At 38.3% G+C, this 20,305-nt stretch overlaps 1 protein-coding gene across 7 annotated transcripts; it reads left to right on the top strand.

Moving 5' to 3' along the window:
* The first annotated feature begins 2,556 nt into the window (after positions 1 to 2,556).
* Positions 2,557 to 15,178, top strand: LOC110535245 (transcription factor AP-2-alpha). Of its 7 annotated transcripts, none has more exons than XM_021620122.2 (7): positions 2,557 to 2,730; positions 7,023 to 7,457; positions 8,580 to 8,631; positions 10,285 to 10,510; positions 11,079 to 11,197; positions 12,813 to 12,954; positions 13,786 to 15,178. In XM_021620122.2, exons 1-7 carry the CDS (start codon positions 2,644 to 2,646, stop codon positions 14,066 to 14,068), a joined length of 1,344 nt encoding a protein of 447 aa, XP_021475797.2. In that variant the 5' UTR covers positions 2,557 to 2,643; the 3' UTR covers positions 14,069 to 15,178. The 7 variants fall into 7 exon arrangements, with proteins under 7 accessions (XP_021475797.2, XP_021475798.2, XP_021475799.2 ...); XM_021620123.2 differs by having other exon boundaries at positions 2,577 to 2,730; positions 7,023 to 7,439; XM_021620124.2 differs by lacking the exon at positions 2,557 to 2,730 and adding an exon at positions 3,456 to 4,624.
* Positions 15,179 to 20,305: the final 5,127 nt, after the last annotated feature.

The following is a 20,305-nucleotide window of genomic DNA, read 5'->3' as shown; positions in this document are numbered from 1 at the left end:
ATAATGCCCATTAACACAAAACACTTATACATTGTTTTATAATGATATCTTGTGAGGTAAGGCAGGAAAGAAGCCTATAACGATGCACTGTTCACTGATGTGGGAAGGTTTTTAAAAGCCATGTTACTAACGCTCTGGGAAACACCTCGACTACTAAAGATGCATCATAAGATGGCTCTAACGTTGATCTTAACGCTATCAAGGGTCTGGGAAATGGCGCCTTGGTGAATCGACTACAGTAGGCCCTACAGCCAAGTGTTTTTGTTTTCATTGTACAGTAAATAGAATGCTTTTATATTGTATAATTTCTGCCAAAAGATGGCGCAAGAAGATCAATTAAGGTACCTGCCGATGTCTGTGTTCAGATTGTATCTGTCTGGGATTCATAAATAGGAATACTGGGCCAAATCTGAGATTATTATCATTATGAAGGGTTTTAGGATGAGACGAAATGGTACATAAAAAAAACATATGTTTAAGTCGAGTATAGGGAATAATTCAAGCGTATTCTTGATATAAAGGTAATTTTGTTTTATAGTCTATTTCATTAAACTAAATGATCATTGCAGTGAAGTGCTCTGCACTGACCTGGTAGGCTTTGAGCGTATTATTTCTTACTGGAATGCCCTTTGCACACAACACATTTGTTTTCAAATACCGTTGAATTGGAAACTCTGGCTTTCTGTAGTGCTCTTCTTTCTATTAGCGCTTGATGGCGCAAGACCACAATTTATTATCGTGGAGATCGTCATTTGAGAATAACGATTGTTTCATCACTCGAAACACATAGGGTAAGTACAACATCTATAACTCCAGAGTTCATAACATTATGTGAGAGTACTCTTCATAGATTTTCTTGGTTAAATTTGAAGCACATGAGGGAAGGAATATAATATTGGCTAATTTTGTGTAAATTGTTTTACACCTTGTTTATAGTGCTTCAAACCATGTTATTCTTATTTACGTAGTTATAAGGCATAGTTTCATCACGCCTTACTTGTACGATAATGAATAAAGTTATGCGCCAAGGTTTGGGTATATAAGAATTAAGCACAAAATATGTGTTAACCACATTCTATGACATGTCATGTTGTGAAGTAGATTATTTATTTAGCATTGTACTGTTCATTACGTAAACATCTGAAATACATCTAAACATCTGAAATACAACAGCTACTGATGATGATAATGATAATACAGTTGTGTTGTTATTGGCAAGACGCATTACATGCGCATTACCCTTACTAAATGGTGAGATATATCAATGCCCAAAAAGTGCAACCAGTCGTTTCAGTATCGTTGCCTATTAAGCATCTTGCACGGTTTTATGGTGCTTAACGGAAATTGTGCCGGGGGGCTCGTGGTAGGGGTGCTAGCGGTTGAAACTAAGCCTTAGACAAACAGGTTGGATATTAACATGGAAACGTATCCTGTCCAGAACTCACACAACACACTTGCAGCGTTCCTGTGCACAGTATTCCAGTACACCTTGCTGCTCTGAAATATATTTTTACATTGTTCTATTTAATCTGTACCTGTACTTCTATTCTTCTCAAATCGATTGTCTTTGAAGTAAAACTTTAATATTACCTCAAACATGTATAGAATACAAGGTTGAAGACAGTTGCCAATGACAGACTATAACACAACAGTCAAATGAAGTGTGCAAGTTAAATTAAATTAAAAATGTAATCTAAAATATTTGAGTGTTTGCGTTAAAAATTGTGTGACTGTCTATTTCAAACTGAGCTGTGTTTTCTTAGGAAAAGTATGCTCAAAAGTAAAGGCCTGTTGTTTATGCTATATGGGCCTAGCTTACTGTTGTCACTGTTGAATTTGACATACCACAATTGTTATTATTGTTTATTTATCATATGTATATCAACTTAATAACATACCATTGCTCAAGCCATATATCTTTCCATTCTGGAATTGACAGCCATATATCCTTCCCTTCTGCAATTGACAGTGCAACACCGAGCACATGTCGACTCTATCCATGTTGCGGTCAACAACATAGAGTCGACATGTGAGAAAAGACGTTTATCACCTCAGCGCGCGCACGTGTTGTTATTTTTGTTGTTGTTTGTGTTTCTGATGAAGATGAGTTCCTCCCGAGGAGTTTACATAAGTAGGAAATAAACAGATGATAAATAAACCGTGACCCCAATGCACGTAAGGGAATCCGGTAGACTGTGTGTAAGTAATGATGTTACAGTAACCATCCGATTTTCATCCTGATACAGTTTCACTTTGAATGTGAATATATATTTTACAACCAACTGACAGAGTAAACTTATTGACATGTTGTAAATCAATAAGATGTTTAATTTAGTTTACTATTTATACATGTAAACATCGTAAAACTCTAGCAAAGTTATAATGTTGACCTCGCTGAGTAGGCCTATCCACAACAGTTAGCCCATAAAAAAGTTGCTGTTGTACCCTTTTCTCTCATATGTTCAATGCAGTAAGACCCAAATGCAAATTCACATGAGACCATTACCTCTACTTCAGGTAGGATTACACACCCGGTCCATTGCGCGTGCGCCACCAGGTGGCCCACACGGTTTTTATGGCCAGGTGAGGTAATCTCGTTCAGCACAGGTAAAAGCTAAAATTGTTTTAGGGACCGAAGGCTCAATGAGATTACACGACATGCAAGCTACCATATCAGGACAGATTGAAGAAAAAATCATGTCGATAATTGGCAAAATGGGAGATTGGCAGGTATGTGTTGTTTATTTCAAGACAAAGGTGTTACTGAACGTGTGCATACTACAGGAGTTTAAGCTAATTTGTCGAATTTATGGACACAATTGGGGAAATGCATTGGCCATAAGCGATTGCCTTGTAGAATTAGTAGCGCTATCTTTAGCCTAAATATAAATAAAGTTAGATTCTATAGGTATTGTTTAAATTATTTTCACTTGTACAGTGTTAGTTTCCCTCAAACGTTAACAATGTTCCCATTTAGCCCTGATTAACATTACCGTATTGGCTGTTGTGCTAACTTTGGGAAAGTATGTTTAACCTGATGCATAGTAAGTAGGCTATACCGCTCAAGCAATTTAAGAAGATAGAAAACCGTCCCTTATAAAGAAGCAAAGAATAGCCTATATGTAATGTGTGAACAGTAAACATATATTTGAAAGAACCGTGCTCAGACATTTTGTTTTGCTTTGCTTAGTTTTTTAAAATGTAAAGTGTGAATACAAAATCAATTAAAATAGCACAGTCATACATAATATACTCCAACTTTTCATTTTATATGTTGATTCGTCTCTGCGATGGTAAATAACCAACACTTGAAATAACATATACTAAAATTATAGGTCGTCTAGGACTTGTGGTTCTTGTCATCTCAAAGTTCGAAACAAATCTATCCGATCGATGTTTTACTGTGTATGTTGCATGTTGGCCTGGTGAAAGGGTGTTTAAATAATAATTCAATGTAGATTTTAAAACAGAACGTTCTAACGCGGTGAAAATGAGGTCGGTAACACAAGCCATGGTGAGATTTAGGTTTCACTCTCCGAAAGAACACCACCTCTAAAATCAACACCGCAGCACACATCCCACAATTTCTAAGGCACTTTTACCTAGACGATAGTTGTCATTGTGAGCTCGTTTCATGAGTCATGTCTCTAATAACAACTGGTTATAAAGGTACCCCACCAAAAAATGGTAATCTAGAGTTGGCGACCTGGTTCTTGACCCGAAACCCCTGGTGCTCAACTTCGCCGGCGACGGGACTGAGACCAAATACTTTAGACCCTCATTCACATTAAACAAGCTGTTTTGTTGTGTTAATTATTTACATTCCAAAAACGGCGCTCTTCCATGTCGTCAATGGAGCTGTATAGCTGAGTGGTCCCTCTTTTACATGAAAGTGACAGAATATCTTCTCATTGTCTAAATACATCTAAAACAACAGGTTACGAAAATCAGGTATTAAGAGAATAGTAGAGAGAGTATTTGGCATAGTGTGGCACGCTCTTCAGGGCAAGTTGAAGATACAGAGAACGATTATACCATAGGTTAGGCCATGTGTCTGTGAGCTGATGTAAGTTGTTTTCATGAAGTTGTTTCATACAAAATATTCTCATCAAACAACATCTGCTAAAACGGAATATGCAAGAAAAGTAAAGCAAATTAATATAAGATATAACACGTATTATCCAAGTATTAGTTTGATCATATCCATCATAATGATGAACGTTCACACTTCTGCCTAGGTGCAGGTTTTGTTATTGTCCTTTTGTCATATTTAATGCTTACGCTCAGTTCGTGCAGTATATTGTCATTGGATGTGGGAGAAGTAAATACATGTGTCGTCTCTCTCCAGTTTTACCTGTGTTGTCCATTGGTGTTGGGCAGATGGAATCAAGCGGCTGTTGATATGCTAATGAGGGAATGCGAATGTTAGTACAGTGGTGCGCGAGCCTTTTACTTCCACCATTAGAGGGAGATCTCAGAGCGCAGACAGCCAAGTTCACCTAAAATAGTTTCAGCTAGAGCACAATTCACTGTGTAGAACAAGGAGAGGCGCTCTCAAGACCCACCATAACCCATGAAAATGCTTTGGAAATTAACTGACAATATAAAATATGAAGATTACGAGGTAAGAGGCTCATATTTGATTTATTGACATTTTCATGTCATTAATGGCGTGCAGTTTTATTTGTATTTTGTCAAAATCTGGAATTGTTTTGACATGTGTCAGGAAACATATTTAATTCTTCTGAAGGATATAAAAATGCATACTGGTTTATTTCATATGTTCGATATGTTTCTATTTTGAAATAGACTCATTACAGTTTTTAATGTGTAAAAATATACATTTTGCAGTTTCAATATTTATAACTCAAATATTGTAATAAATATCATCATCATCATAACAGTCATATTAATAATCATAATCATACATTTTCAAAGCAAGGAAGTAGATTAATACTTGTCAAACCTGATGCACAGGCAATAACAGTGACAAAAAGGTTTATATCATCTTTTACGAAATTGCGTTTAATAGGATTTATCAAAAATCATTGCTGAACAATGAGTAAAATGTAGGCCTATACATTTAATGTACGATAATGTACTTAGGGAGACATACTCAACATGCATTTTCTAACTATCATCGAAAAAAGTTTGTTTATAATAATGTGTTTAAATATAGAATAAATTATGGGATGCCTATCCCTAATATTCTTATGAAAGAAGTCGGTGCATTTCAAGCCCTTAGCTCGTGCACAGGCTGAGTGGTTGTTATTATAGCACACACAGAAAGTTTAGCAGTCATATCAGGCAGTTGTTTAGGAGCGGTGAATCCAGTTGAACATGTTTTTGCCCGGGTCTGGAGAAGGAACATAGTCTCGTCTAGAGCAGGGAAGAAACGCTGGGCTTGAATTTGTGATTATCTCAAATCCAGTTTAATTTACGGGTAACATACCTGTTTCTGTTAATAGAAATCAGTGTTAACTACACGGTGTTTTCATAAAGGGGACTCTTTCGCTGTTTTGTCAAAACGGTCGCGTGCAAATAGGTTAGTAGGGGAAAGTACATTTCATAAGCTTGTGAGGTGCGTAACCGTTTGAGAACTTTGTAAGATATTTGTTCCAAGTTAAAGTTAGCTTGGATGGCGTAGTTTGAAGTCGAATAACCGAGGATTCATTCATTTGAGATATTCGGGAAGGGCCATGGAACGCGAGGCGTCAGAATCTGAATTGGAAAACAAAGGCGAGCAGACAACCGCCCTCTGAACATTACAAATGTGCCAGCCGAGATGCCCTCAGCGTTTGCTGGATTTTCACACGAATCAGAGGTGCACATTGTTTCTTTCCATGGGTCTTCCTCTCTCTCTCTCTCTGGTCACCCCTTCATTCTGTCTTTCTTTCACTTTTGTTTGCCCTCGAACCTTTTAAACCCCTCCCCTCCTCTCTCTGATTCGTCAGACGCAAGAGAATCTCCCTCTTTTTGTCTCCCGCTCTCTCTCCCCTCCTCACTCACTCCCTCTTTCTCTCCTCATCTCTGATTAGATATACTGATTCCTCATTCAATGGACGTCATTTAGTGCAGACTCTGCCTTGAGTTGGTTCCTTGCTTCACGCTCGATTTCCGACCATTCTACCCTTATTAAGAATTCGTGTAGCCTAATATTAATAGTCATGAATATCTGCTATTAGGAGTCCAAGGGAAGAAGCAGCTCTTTGCTAATAGAGCTCAAGCGAAGGAACAACAGTGATAGAGCCAGACGGGGGAACAGGGATACAGGAAACTTTAAACATAAATCCGCAAGACCAAACACTGCATTTTAGAATCGAATGAAGGATAGTGGGAATTTAATCAAATTCTGATGGATTATCGTTCTTCGCTGATGCTTATCTGAACATTGGGCTACGTGATCTTTCAATAGTGTTGTTGCTGGCTTTATTTTGTTTGCTCGTAAATTTTCGTTGATTTGTCAACGTTTTTATTCAGAAAAATACATTTTGAATCGCTCGAAAATCTTCGCAGATGTTAGTGCACAGCTTTTCCGCGATGGTAAGTTGGACTCCTTGGCAAAGACTGAGATAGGCCTATACTTCATGCTGCATTCAGACTCCGATTGTTGCATTTATTTAATCAAATTGTTTTGCTAAGATAGCATCCAGACAATTTAAGCCAAACAAATATCTCACATTTTACATCAGTATCGAAATATTTCAACTGTAGGCCTATTCATTTATTTATTTTCCGAAAACGATCCAATACGAATGTATTATTGGCCTACAGTAATTATCACTGTTATTATTGGTATCATAAGTATTACTAGCATTATTATTAGGATATTATTCATCCGTTCAACAGAGATCTGATTTAATTCATTATTGCCCATAGTTTATTTAATGTCAACCAACAAATTTGGATACACACGCAATAGGCCTGATTGTAGGTGACAGTCCATAAAAGTCCCTGTGAAAACGGGGTAAAATGGAGGGTTGGTGTATAGGTTTAATTTCTACGATTCCTTTTTCCTGCAGGATCGTCACGACGGTACCAGCAATGGGACAGCCAGACTACCTCAGCTGGGAAGCGTGGGCCAGTCTCCGTATAGTGCTCCTCCGCTCTCCCATACCCCAAACTCCGACTTCCAGCCACCGTATTTCCCCCCACCCTACCAGCCCATCTACTCCCAGTCTCAGGACCCCTACTCGCACGTCAACGACCCCTACTCCCTCAACTCCCTGCATGCTCAGCCGCAGTCACAGCACCCTGGCTGGCCGGGCCAGAGGCAGAGTCAGGAGAGCACGTTGCTGCACCAGCACCGCGGCCTGCCCCATCAGCTCTGTAGAGAGTACCGGAGAGAAGTGCTCCTGCCGTCGGGCCACGGACTCGATACGGGACTCTCAGATTCTATCCCAATCCATGGAATACATCACTCTTTAGAAGATGTTCAGGTAATTCAGCATTATTTGGTAATTATATTATTATTACTATTACATTATTACTTTCACATTATTGATATGATAATCATAATAATTGTTGTTATTATGATTTTATAATTACGATTTATACATTATTATTACACGCTTAGCCTTCTATTAAAGTTTGCTGCTGTAAATCGGCAGCTCTGTATTAAATGTTAAGGCCTACATTAATATGACTCAATTTTATAAATGTAGAAATAGCAAAAGATTATGCCCTTAATTGAATTTAATTGACAGAGGACTTTTTGTACGAATGTATTTTATTTTACAAACGCCTTCGAGTCAAACATGTTATACAGGCCTGGATTATTCAGTCTATATTGTCTAGCTGTGTTTGCACGTTATTAGCCTTATTAGAGATAATTTGTTTACCCCCTCCCTCCACTGAAAATATATATAGTGTTATAAATAACACTTACCCTAAACTAAACAGATCTAAACTGCAGCTCTGAGGACTATAATTTGATCTCAAACCCCTCTCACAAAATGGATGGTATACCACGATTGTTGATTCATATACCCTGTCATTTTTTTTTGCCGTGATTCTGGATATCCTCCCTTCATATTTAATTTAATTGTGCTCATTGAAAAGACTCGTTCAAGTCCGGATACGAGTGGGGGTCTGTGAGCTATAATAATACAATAGTCCACTCGGGAGTTTTACACATTAACTGAGCACCATGTGTTAGATGAAGTTTCATCGCTCAGCGGGTAATACGAAGAAATGGAATGACTAAAGGGTCTATCTATAGTGAGGAATCGTTTTGTTTTATTGAAAACAATGGCCTAATCACTAATTAGCGTGCACGGCTTGTAATAACACCGTTATTCCTAATATAATTAATATTTATTCGTAAGTAGCCAATCTGTGGATGGAATCAGGTCACGATTATTGAGGCGTTATTTAAGTCTGGTGTGCACGACGCACCCTGCCCAACAGCTATATACAATAACCCTTCCCCTTTATTGAAAATAATAACAGGTAACCTATAGGCCCCCCATATTGTCTGATTGTGGGCTACACGCCAGCCTTTTGCAAACAGCATGACATGTAAGATTCATTCCATTGTATTCTTTATTAAATAGTGTTTGTGCATCTGTGTGTTGCAGCATATTGAGGATCAAGGAATTCACATCCCAGACCAGACTGTAATTAAAAAAGGTAAGCAGTTTCCTTCGAGATGCCATGCCTGTTTGCACAAGCTGAACACCACACCAGTCCACCACTCTGCTCGGGAGCTCGGTGCGGTAGCTAAAGGCTTCACTGAACCAAATGGATTAATGCGCAGTGTTTTTTAATACGTGAGCTCGAGTGCATCAAACTAACTGCACATGTTTAATCAATGAAGGCCAATGTCAGCATTTCAAAGTAGTCAGATGCGAATATGCCCTATATAGGTTATGCTGTATCCTATAGGTTTTAATGTGTTGCATCCTTTTCGCTCGATGTCATATATAGGCCTATAGGCTAAACACTGTCCACGTCATTTCAACCCAAAAAATCTATGCGATGATGTCAACGTGGAAAATTGATAATATTTGAAAAAAGTAATCAACAGAAGATGTAATCAACATAATATATATTATATATATTACATATATTACATATATTACATATATGATATGTGTATTTTTTTTTACCCAACTTTGAATCTAAATCCAATGACTTTTTTAAATGTTGATTTCACGTTGAATTCACGTTAGATGACAACGCAGCCAAATGTAAATCAAAACTAGAGTATTGAAGCGACGTCTGTGTCCAGTGAGTAGTTCTCTTTGCACCGCAGGAGCAAATGTAACATGGCAGTTGTTAATGCTGTATGTATTCAGTATCAAGATGATACCAGATCCTGCATCAAGGTGGAACAAATCTCAACCTGCAAAAATGGGCAAGGTCTCTAAACCATTTATAGAGTCCAATTCCATCAATGTTTTACATAGCTGCGGTTGTTTGTGGAATAATGCGTTCAGGGTTGCATTATATAGATGGGCCTAGCATAATTGCGTGTGGATTGAAATGTTTTCTCCTATACTATAAGACCATTTCGGGCGTCTGAGACCTACTTCATGGTCAGGTTGAATGTTACTCCTCTCGCCATGTAGAGTCTTTTGTCAAGTCAAATTAGTTGCGCTGAGGATGAATCTTGAGAGATGCTCTTTCCGCGTCAGCATGATAATTGGCTCTTATATTAGTAATCTCAAGAGTTCGTTTAGCTTCTATTGTCTCTATTAGCCTCCCCTGAGCTCTTAATGTCACAAGTGATCTATCCAAAAGGCTAGTCCCTTTGTCTCCGGTTCCTGCACACAAAACGGTAAACCCTGCAAAGAGAAATCACACGCACGAATGTATTTTTGAGGGGGACCATGAATATTTGAAAATCAGCTTCTCTCAGCGTGATGTGTGTGTGATGTGTGTGTATTGTACATTTGCGCGTGTGTCTGCAGAAATGTGCAATGTTTCAGAGGTCAAACGTAATATATAGCCCCTCCTAAACAAATATAGGGTTTATAGGCCTATAACAAAGCCTTAAAATACGATAAAATAGTTTTTAGCAATGGTTAGCCCATGCCTAATAACACCAACAAGAAAACAATACATATATTATTATTAATATTATTATTAGGTCTGTTTATGTAATGTGTTATGATTCGTGTTAATATTATCATTATGATTTGGCCTGTCATAGCCTACCCTATGCCCATTGTTTGAATTTTGTGTAGACCTCTGCACACACACTGCGTTTGATATTGATCTGATATGGTTAAGGGTCTACATTGAATGAGATTCACTGAACTTGGTCTTTGTGTTCCCTAGGTCCAGTTTCTTTATCAAAGAACAACAATGTCTCCACCATTGGGATAAATAAGGACGGTCTTTTTGGCGGTGTGGTAAACCCCAACGAAGTGTTCTGCTCTGTTCCGGGTCGATTGTCTCTGCTTAGCTCCACATCAAAGTACAAGGTCACGGTGGCGGAAGTGCAGAGACGCCTCTCGCCGCCTGAGTGCCTCAACGCGTCACTGCTGGGCGGGGTGCTGAGAAGGTGAGCCGGACTTTAATGTCTCTTCTAATTTTTTATTCCACGAATAATTTAAATCGACCAAGCGTGACACCTCCTGCTTTTAAAACAGCCTTAACGGCAGACTGTTAAATTCCATATTAACTTTACGCACACACTGAATTTGTTTTCTCGCAATGTAGCCCACAAATGAATGTAGGCCTGTTGGCCTTACCCTCAACCCTCTAACACATGTTTAAGCACATCACATAGGCCTACACCAAAAGTAAACTACTGTAATGTTCGGTCTATTGATTCTAAGCTAGACGCAAAGGCAGTATTTTGGCTGTATATTGTGTATTTACTCAAATAAATCCGTTTCAGTGAGTTGACAATGCATAGCCTATATTGACACGCAAACAGGCCTATAGACACCGATATATAGTTACAGAAGCACATGAAAGAAATACGATGCCAAATAGATAGTTATCTCTTTGATTAAATAATATTAATTCAACTCTTTTTGGATCAGATAGTGTGTCCAATTGAGTGTTGAAAAAATATTTTATAAATTAGCCTATTCATACAAGCTATTTTTACTCTCTTGTTACAGAGCCAAGTCTAAGAATGGCGGAAGGTCCCTCAGAGAGAAATTGGATAAAATTGGATTAAATCTACCTGCAGGTAGACGCAAGGCTGCAAACGTTACCCTGCTGACGTCACTAGTTGAAGGTAAATTGCATTGTAAATTATCTGAATTCCGGTTCCGGCGATAGCAGGTGCTTTGAACGGTTTCAGGGGGAACATTCGAAATCAGTACGTTAGTGTAATTTGTGCCGGCCTTGCAAACCAATAATGCATGAAGGATATCTGTGTATTTTTGAGTGAGATGATGATGATGGTAATTATTCTAGAGGCTTTACGCAACATTGGCCTGTGTATTTAGCCTACCTGTGTGCAATCCTCTCTTTGTAAAAGTGCATGGGCCTAAGGCTAGGCTACTACATTGGAGGTAGGAGTCGGTTAGCCTTGCTGGCCTAGTTTGTGCCAGATGAATTAGGCTCGCTGTTGAAGCCGGCTTATGGGCATTTGCTTATTTATTGTCTAGCGGGAGTGTGGAGCTGCTTCACCTCTGGCAGAAGTGGATCGATTGATTTATTATATTGATTTATTTTAGTGGCTTGTTATCATGATCAGTGTTATAAGGCGTTTATTATTATTAAGCTAGTACTAGTAGGCTAGTAGTAAGAGTTCTAGTAGGCCAAGGCTACTACTAGGCCACAGCTACTGGTCACCTATTATTTACACTGGGCTCGTTCTTTCTCTGTGATGGAAGTGTAACTGACCTATGGCGGAACTATATGTTGTGAGCCTATTAAATAATATAAATGAGTCATTTACGGTGTACTGTGATCATGGCATTGGCTATTGAATAAAGAAATGTTGCTTGCAAAGTTGAGCCGTTATTATTCATCGCGGTGGTATTTGGTGAGCTGTGGGTTTTAAAGGTGAAAGCATGGGATGGTTCATTGGTTCCTCTTAATCATTACAGCCGAAGAGTGAATGCAATATTCATTGTGCTTCATTGAAATTTGGTGCTGTATGGTAATGAGGCTGAACAAATGTATGATTCTTTGCGATAAGGGGGGTGGGGGGTATGAAGGCTCTCGGTTATTTAGTGAAAATACTAAGCTTTTTTCTGAAGTGCTGTTATTGTTTATGATCCGCTCCATTTTATGGAAACGACAAAAAGGAGTTTACTGGACATGAGCTTTGACGATAATTGGCGCGCATGCGTTCTTCTGGAGTTGAGATTTATGCCAGGAAGCCCCGCAGTAAAAACCCAACTGTTTCAGGAAATGAAAACCAAAATCAACAAAAAAGGCAGACCTCAATGGAATGAACCTATAATTCTCAAAACTAAAATATGTCGGAGCGAGATTTACGTATATAGCCTTTTAAAATTGCTTTCCTATGTTGCATTATCGTATGGACTTTCAATAATGTTTAGGGATGTCTAATCGATGTCATGGTGTTGTGCAATGACGCTATTTATAACATTGTTGTACTGTTTCCCTGGTAGTGAACTCTTCTCTCAAAAGGACGTATGGTGCCTGACTTGTATTATTAATAACATAGAATTTTGTTCCATAATGTGAAAGAAGGAATGCTACAGGTGCTATATAGCCTACTGCTTTGGACATGGATACGATAATAATGCCTTCTCTTTGGCCGAAGACGTTCATTAAATTCATCATCTGTTAAGTGGAAGTGTTAATTGGTCTATATTTGATGTCACCAATTCAGAGCAATATATTATACACTCAATCCATTATTTCCTTCTTAGGCGAAGCAGTGCATCTTGCCAGAGATTTTGGTTATGTATGCGAGACTGAGTTTCCAGCCAAGGCAGTAGCTGAATATACAAACCGCCAGCATTCCGACCCAAACGAACACGTCCAAAGAAAAAACATGTTATTGGCAACGAAGTAAGTGTTATGTTATCACATTTCGTATGTCCCAAAAAATGTTTTCAAGTCATTCTCATGTTTACATCGACAGTGTTTGCAAACACAAACTCAAATGGATGGTCGTTTGTTGAAGGCTTTTTGATAGGTTTCACATGGATTTCTAGTGTTACATTTTTGGCATTGATATTTGGGTTACATTGTAGTGTTCTTTTCCACGAATTAATTGCATTCTGAATGAATGTGACACATTACAACTGACAAACAAAAATTATTGGATACAAATTAATCGACTAACGTCAAAATATTTGAGCTTCTAATGCGCCGGATAAGTCATCACGTGATGTTATGGACGCGACAAAATGCTCAAATGAACAAACACTTTTGGAATTTCACCCTGTCAACTAACTGAATTTAAAATCCCAACTCTCTTTTTCATTTGATTCATGCCAAACATGTTTATCATGGTGCGTAAGCATGAAATAAAACACGTGGACGAATCGGCCTGTATTAGCCTATCCAAACTGGAGTGTACTGTCATTGGTCGGTCTATTGAGCAGGCCTCATCCACACGCAACCATTTTGTTTGCTGTGATTGCGTTTGCATTGACACATAGCTGGTTCTACGCCAACATAACCTTTCCCCACTGCATTAAAACATTTCGACACTACAGTAGGCCTATCACACGTAGCCTATAGCCTACGTCACTTTGAGCAAATATGTTGTGCTAACAACTATATAAATTCTATCAAATTAATAGGATTTTTGGACAACTCTTGTATACTGAATTTATATTAGGGGCAGACTGGCATTATGATTGTAATTAACACATATATTGTCTCCCCTTTTAGGCAAATATGCAAAGAGTTCACAGACCTGCTTTCCCAGGACCGTACTCCCTTGGGGAATTCTCGACCACAACCTATACTTGAGCCAGGGATTCAGAGTTGCTTGACCCATTTCAGTCTCATTTCTCACGGATTCGGGACCCCGGCTATGTGCGCGGCCCTCACCGCTCTCCAGAACTATCTGACGGAGGCGATTAAAGCCATGGACAAAATGTACCTGAACAACAATAGTCACTCAGACAGCGGCACTAAAGGCGGAGACAAAGACGAGAAGCACAGAAAGTGATTCTCACCTGAAAGCCCAATATAAATATTATAAATACATATAGATACTATTGATCAAGTAAACGGGCCACTTCCTGATCTCGCGATGATTTTACATGTTTGTTTTTACTATCATTCAACTTTGGATTTTCGGAAAGCGACGTGCAAGATGCCCACCGTAATTCACAGCTCCAGAGAGAGAAAGGTCTTTGCCACATGGAGGACTTTTTATGTAGGCCTGCTCCCTCCTTTTATGAGCTGCAACGGATTGAAATCCAGCGACCATTATATCTCAATTTACGATTGTAGCCGTATGACAAAAAAAGAGGCTAAAAGAGGATGAATTATTATCAGTATTGTGAATAATAAACTTTGAAAAATCCACATTTACATGTCATGACTTCAGTTGCAGACTCTCACTCCAAATGACCAACTTGAACTTTCAACACGATTCACGGTTATATAAGGGAATCTGTGTTCATGTATGTATATATTTATTTATCTGTAATTTAATGGGAATTGTAAATATGGTGCGTCTGTTGAAACTTATTTTTTATTTATCTGTTGCCTCCTGTTTTAGTGGGTTTAAATATTCGGTTAGTTCTTCATGTGGTTTTATGGTTCTTAGAAAACAGAAGTTTGGGGTATTTTTTTTATCTGGGATATTTCAATTCAGCCCTCTTGTAGCATGTTGAGGCGACATTGAAGCAAGTGAACAAATGTAATAGAAATAAACCTCCATTTCTCTCTATCATCCTTATTCTATTCCGGGTTTTTTTTGTTGTTGTTGAAAAGAGCATACGCGATATCCTGATAAGAACTCTTTTGTGTTTCTACTTTCTTGTTTTAATACAAGATTTTATGTGTTGTGCCAATCAGAATACGTCTCACCTCTTGTTCTTCCCTTGAAGCACCATAAAAGCAATAAATGGATATTGTCTTTAGATTTTTTTTTTTCATGTTCAAAGAAATTAAAAACATTTGGGACCACCTGATATCTTGTATGTCCAAATTGGAGGCGGTTTTAGCTGTATTGTATAGACCTCTTCTGGCAATAGTTCCCATGCCTGTCAATGTATTATAGTCCTTTGTTGCCCAGAAAAAAATAAATATTTGATACGCTTCATGTCGATTTGTATTCATATCTTTTAAAGTTTTTATTCGGTGGTTGATATACGCCCGGGTGTATTTTCGTTCTTGGCATTTTTTTTTTTATTCAGCCCGGTTACAGTAATTGCGTTTAACTGTCCCCTGACAATTGTTCCTTGCAATAAGCAGCTGAACCCATTGTTTCCCTCAAGTAGGCTATAGTAAAAATAAAAAAGCACATATACTTTCAACTCATAGTTCATAGCACAGGATCATTCAAAACCGCAGCGGAGCTTTTTACCCTGCCAAATGACACAGAAAACAATGAATACATTGGTGTTTGATGCGTGTGTGAAGCGCCAGCCCTCAAGCGAAACCGTTGTTTAAAATCAGTGAGATGTGCACGGCTGTGTTGAAGGTTATTACACTTGCCATTCCCTACCACTCTGTTTTTTTTGTTTGTTTTAAGATATGCATCAAATATATATTTTTTACTACTAGGCTGTCTGTAATTATCGGTGTTGTTTGACAGCGTCCAGTTGGAATATAACTTATTTCATAAGCATTAAGTTAATTGATATGGCAAATCATTCGGAATGTGGATATCTGTTATATTTGGTCACATCTCTACCTTATAGCCCATAGGCTTCGTATAAGTCATATCCATGCAAATGATCACGTGTGCTACTGCTAATACACCAGATGTAGCCTACGTGCAAAAAGGCCATGGGAACATTGCATTACATAACCTAATTCAAATAGAGTTTGGATTGTATATTGATGGCATGCACCTCGAAATCAATATATTGATGCATGGAGCAGAGTCTGTGGATGTATATGAATATGCTATGTCTGTGCTCTAGATCTCCTTTTCACTGTCACGTTCTAGTCTAGAGCGTTCTAGCTTCGTCTTCTCTTTCTCTAACCCAGACAGTCTGTTTTCAAATAAGGTGAATGAAGCCTAACTGTACACGTCCTTGGCATAATTGCGATGCAGTGCTGTGGCAGGTGAAGCGAGCCATGGTCTGTCAGGGCTGTTTTTGTTGGCTGCATCTCAGATTGTGTGTGGGATCCTAACCCCAGGCACAATAGCTCACTCATAAAGAGGAATACCCGGCTGCTCCATCCGTAGAAAAATAGTCACAAGGAAAACAATCGTATGCTTATTTATGCATTTGTATTAGGAAGCCCCTTACGTGTGTCATTAATGCTAATGTTATTTAATAAATGAAAACAGTTTTTGAGAGCGAAACGAACGCATTATAGCCTAAATATCTATCACAATGGCTGCTGTCGAAAGCTATAGGCCATAGGCCTGTCTATCAAGGCATGATACAGGAAATACCATTGCCCCCATTTCTTTAAAAAAGTGTTGTTAAAAATAATATGTATATATTTATTTCGTTTGTTTACGTTGATACAAACATGTCATTTACATAGGCCTATACGTTTTAACACAAATGTTGCCATAATTTCATCATAAACAGGTAGAACTAGTTTGACATAATGTCTTAGAGCTAAAGTAATTTACAACAACGAAGAGGCCTGCAAATTTTACAGGCAGTCAGCAATACCCAACTGAATTTGTCTAATTCAATCCGTAACCCCTGGTTTCAGCTACATCAATTACACTTGATTCCACTATAATAATTAATACGTGTGTTCACTGTGTACTGTTCCCGAGTTGTTATTAAATAGCCTATTCTTAAATGGTAAAATATATATAAATATATTGATCAGATATTCCCATGCACTCTTGATTGCATAGGCTATACACGAACATGCAGAAATACAACGCGCGCATGTATGCTTGCTCTCAGGCACGCATAAACTACACTCCACAGGCACGTTTATCGGACTCTATTCGGAAACTATTTTGTTGAGATGTTGTTGGGAGTTATTGCTGAGCTAACACTAGTGTCTTCTGTTTTTTCATAAATCACAAGACCAGAGTAGACTCCAACATCTTTCATGACAGTAGAATACTTTGCGATGGCAGATTTTGCAATAGACTAAAGACTGTTATTAGTGGCCATAGCTATTGTTTGATTTTCGGTGCTGAGTCCATTCCTTTTCGATTCCAGTTTTAATGCATGAAATAACAGAATGTATTTAATCGACCATTCAAACACCAATTTGAATGTATTTGCATCAGATCAACAAACGTAATGTATCAAGTGCAACTATGGCTTTGAACCAGTTTCCATAACGATGATACGCTGTACTGCTTTGCCATGTGTTGTATAGCCTACACAAGGAACCTCGATGGTCGTCATATTGACCTCTGAACTGAAAACCTGTTGTGTCAAGCGTGCACATAGTATAACATTCCATCTGCAACATGCAAACAATGTATATACAATATTTGGAGAGTTTATCATGTACAAATGTGTTTATATATTTTCATTTACTATAGTTCCTGTATGGACACATCTGTTTCAACAAATTGCCAATTTCTTTATATCTTGTTAACTACGAATTCCAAACTGCAGGTCACTCGACAAGTAGCCTAGCCTTTAGGCTAGATACAAATGTGTTGTATGCATATAGGGTTCACTCATGACTTATGAAACGGGGACCGGTGCAATCGAATTATGTTACTCTATGTTTGCAATGAAGCGCAAAATGGCTAATTGTCGTCAAGTCTGACATCAAACCTCATTTCGGTCTCAACACCCACTTACCTCACCCCACTGTGCGAGCCGGGCCTCAAAAGCCACGAAAGGTCATGGACTCCAACAAATCGTTCTTGATTACTTGAGACATCAGCTAATCGATTAGAAAACATTAACTGACTTTGACTAAACAAAATGACTTCTGGGTAAGTGGAAAATACGATATTTCCAACCCAATATGGGTCATTCAGAAATTAAGATAGGTGTTTGATGATTATTAAGGCGACAACTTTGGGACCACACATATGCACACACAGCCACGCACGCACGCAGGCACGCACGCACATACAAACAAAGCCTAGAGATATAGGCCCCATGTCTCAAAAGTTTCCTTTTACTTTAGGCCTATTGGTATGTGCACAGGCCACGCCACATATGTATTACTTAATGCAAATGAAAAAAATCTCAGCATTTACCCATAGTTAGATTTTCCAATTCATTTATGTTCACAAAATTGTCAGTGAGAAAACGAATTTAACATCAAAAGACAATATTTCAACTAGATGGCAGTATCTTGGCTTATAAACATTAACATAGTTGTTATCAGACTAATACTAGCCTAGTATGTGGCTAGGCCTAAATTATATTTGATTATGGTTCGGTAAGGTTAACATAATATCATGTTTATATGGTGTCATTTTTAGAGAGAAGGATAGCATCTGGGCATGTGTTTACTTTGTATCTTAATGTTAGTGGTGTGATGACTGCTCATGCTCATTACAATTCATAGGCAGCACGGTTGTTCTACTATCGTTGCCTTCACCTGTCAAAAGCGGAGGTCGACTAATTTCATGGGCTTGTGTCTCCCAAATATACAAAAATAGGGGATTGAAATTGTGTTAATGTTTCACCTCTCGGTTAATGTAGTTTATATTCTAGTTTTCAGTCTCTCTGCCCCTCTCTCTCCCTGCATTCTCTGAAAGCAGCCGGGGGGACAGTCGCCCCGGGCCAAACATATGCTTCTTTCCATTGCACTAATCCAAATTCAGCGTGGAGGAATAATTGCTCGAGTGGCCATGGCTTCGCGGGGCTTTGTCCCTCGCTGGCTCCCGTCAACTCAACACACGCCATTTCAATCAACCGCCTTTTGAGGGCTGTCTCTTTTTTATCAAACCTTAGACCTTGCAAATGATGCGAACATTTAACCAAAAGGCTTCACGCTCCATACATACCCCAAAACTACTTTATTTATTCGTTTGTTTATTAATGTATGTATCCATGTATTTATTTATTCATTGGTCTCATGCAGTCTGTTCACTTTAGTTATTGTGTCATTATGTTGGCCATTCGTTACAGATTTCCGGGGACCCGTAGAACTACTTGTCTGTATAGGTCGCTTAGATGGTGAACTTGGTAAAGGTGGGGAAGAATGATGTCTATTTTATTGCGTATCTAATTGATGCTTTACAAATAGAAACAATTTAATCGTATCCCACTCAATGAAATTAGATAACTGTTTTTTACACATGAACGACAATTCTTTCAATTTGCCTCATATAAAGTTCTGGCTTTATGAGCCTCAGCTATTGGGTTACAATATTGTCATAACATAAGAAACAGCTAAGAATGATTTGTATTGAGAAACTGTTTTTTCCAAACGAACATTTGCACCAAGTACAATCTGAAGATATAATACTTTTGTAAAGTACCAAACCATCAAGCGATGCTGATCCCGTAACATGCTTTGAGGTTCTTGCTGGCTTACACCATGTTAACACGCCCTAAGACTAGAGCAAGTAACAATCTTTCTCATACTCAAAACTGCTTGCTAAAATGATCTGATCGAAGTTGGTGTCATTAGTGTAATAATAACAGCCTACTACCATTACTACTACTATGCTATTGGACCAGATCTCTCTTGGAAAATAGATGTTATCTCAATGAGAAAAACCTGTACAAATAAAGGTAAAAATAAAGAAAATACTGCTACTACTGTTACTACTGCTACTACTACTACTACTACTACTACTACTACAACTACTACTGCTACTACTGTTACTACTACTGTTACTACTGCTACTACAACTACTGCTACTACAACTACTACTGCTACTACTGTTACTACTGCTACTACTACTACTGTTACTACTACTACTACTGCTACCACTACTACTGCTACTACTGTTACTACTACTACTACTGCTACTACTACTACTACAACTACTACTGCTACTACTACTACTACTACTACTACTACAACTACTACTGCTACTACTGTTACTACTACTGTTACTACTGCTACTACAACTACTGCTACTACAACTACTACTGCTACTACTACTACTACTACTGCTACTACTGTTACTACTACTACTACTGCTACAACTACTACTGCTACTACTGTTACTACTACTACTACTACTACTACTACTACAACTACTACTGCTACTACTACTACTACAACTACTACTGTTACTACTACTGTTACTACTGCTACTACAACTACTACTGCTACTACTACTACTACTACTACTACTGCTGCTGCTACTACTGCT

The sequence above is a fragment of the Oncorhynchus mykiss genome, chromosome 11 (genome assembly GCF_013265735.2).
Source record: "Oncorhynchus mykiss isolate Arlee chromosome 11, USDA_OmykA_1.1, whole genome shotgun sequence".
Lineage (NCBI taxonomy): Eukaryota > Metazoa > Chordata > Actinopteri > Salmoniformes > Salmonidae > Oncorhynchus > Oncorhynchus mykiss.
This window is presented reverse-complemented; position numbering and strand designations above follow the sequence as displayed.

What these genes read in the sequence shown, in the direction of transcription:
- LOC110535245 (XM_021620122.2), top strand. Translation starts at nt 2,644, where the DNA reads ATGAGATTACACGACATGCAAGCTACCATATCAGGACAGATTGAAGAA. An exon ending in GCTGACGTCACTAGTTGAAG is followed by an intron (nt 11,198 to 12,812) that starts GTAAATTGCATT and finishes TTTCCTTCTTAG; the next exon opens with GCGAAGCAGTGCATCTTGCC. An exon ending in AACATGTTATTGGCAACGAA is followed by an intron (nt 12,955 to 13,785) that starts GTAAGTGTTATG and finishes CTCCCCTTTTAG; the next exon opens with GCAAATATGCAAAGAGTTCA.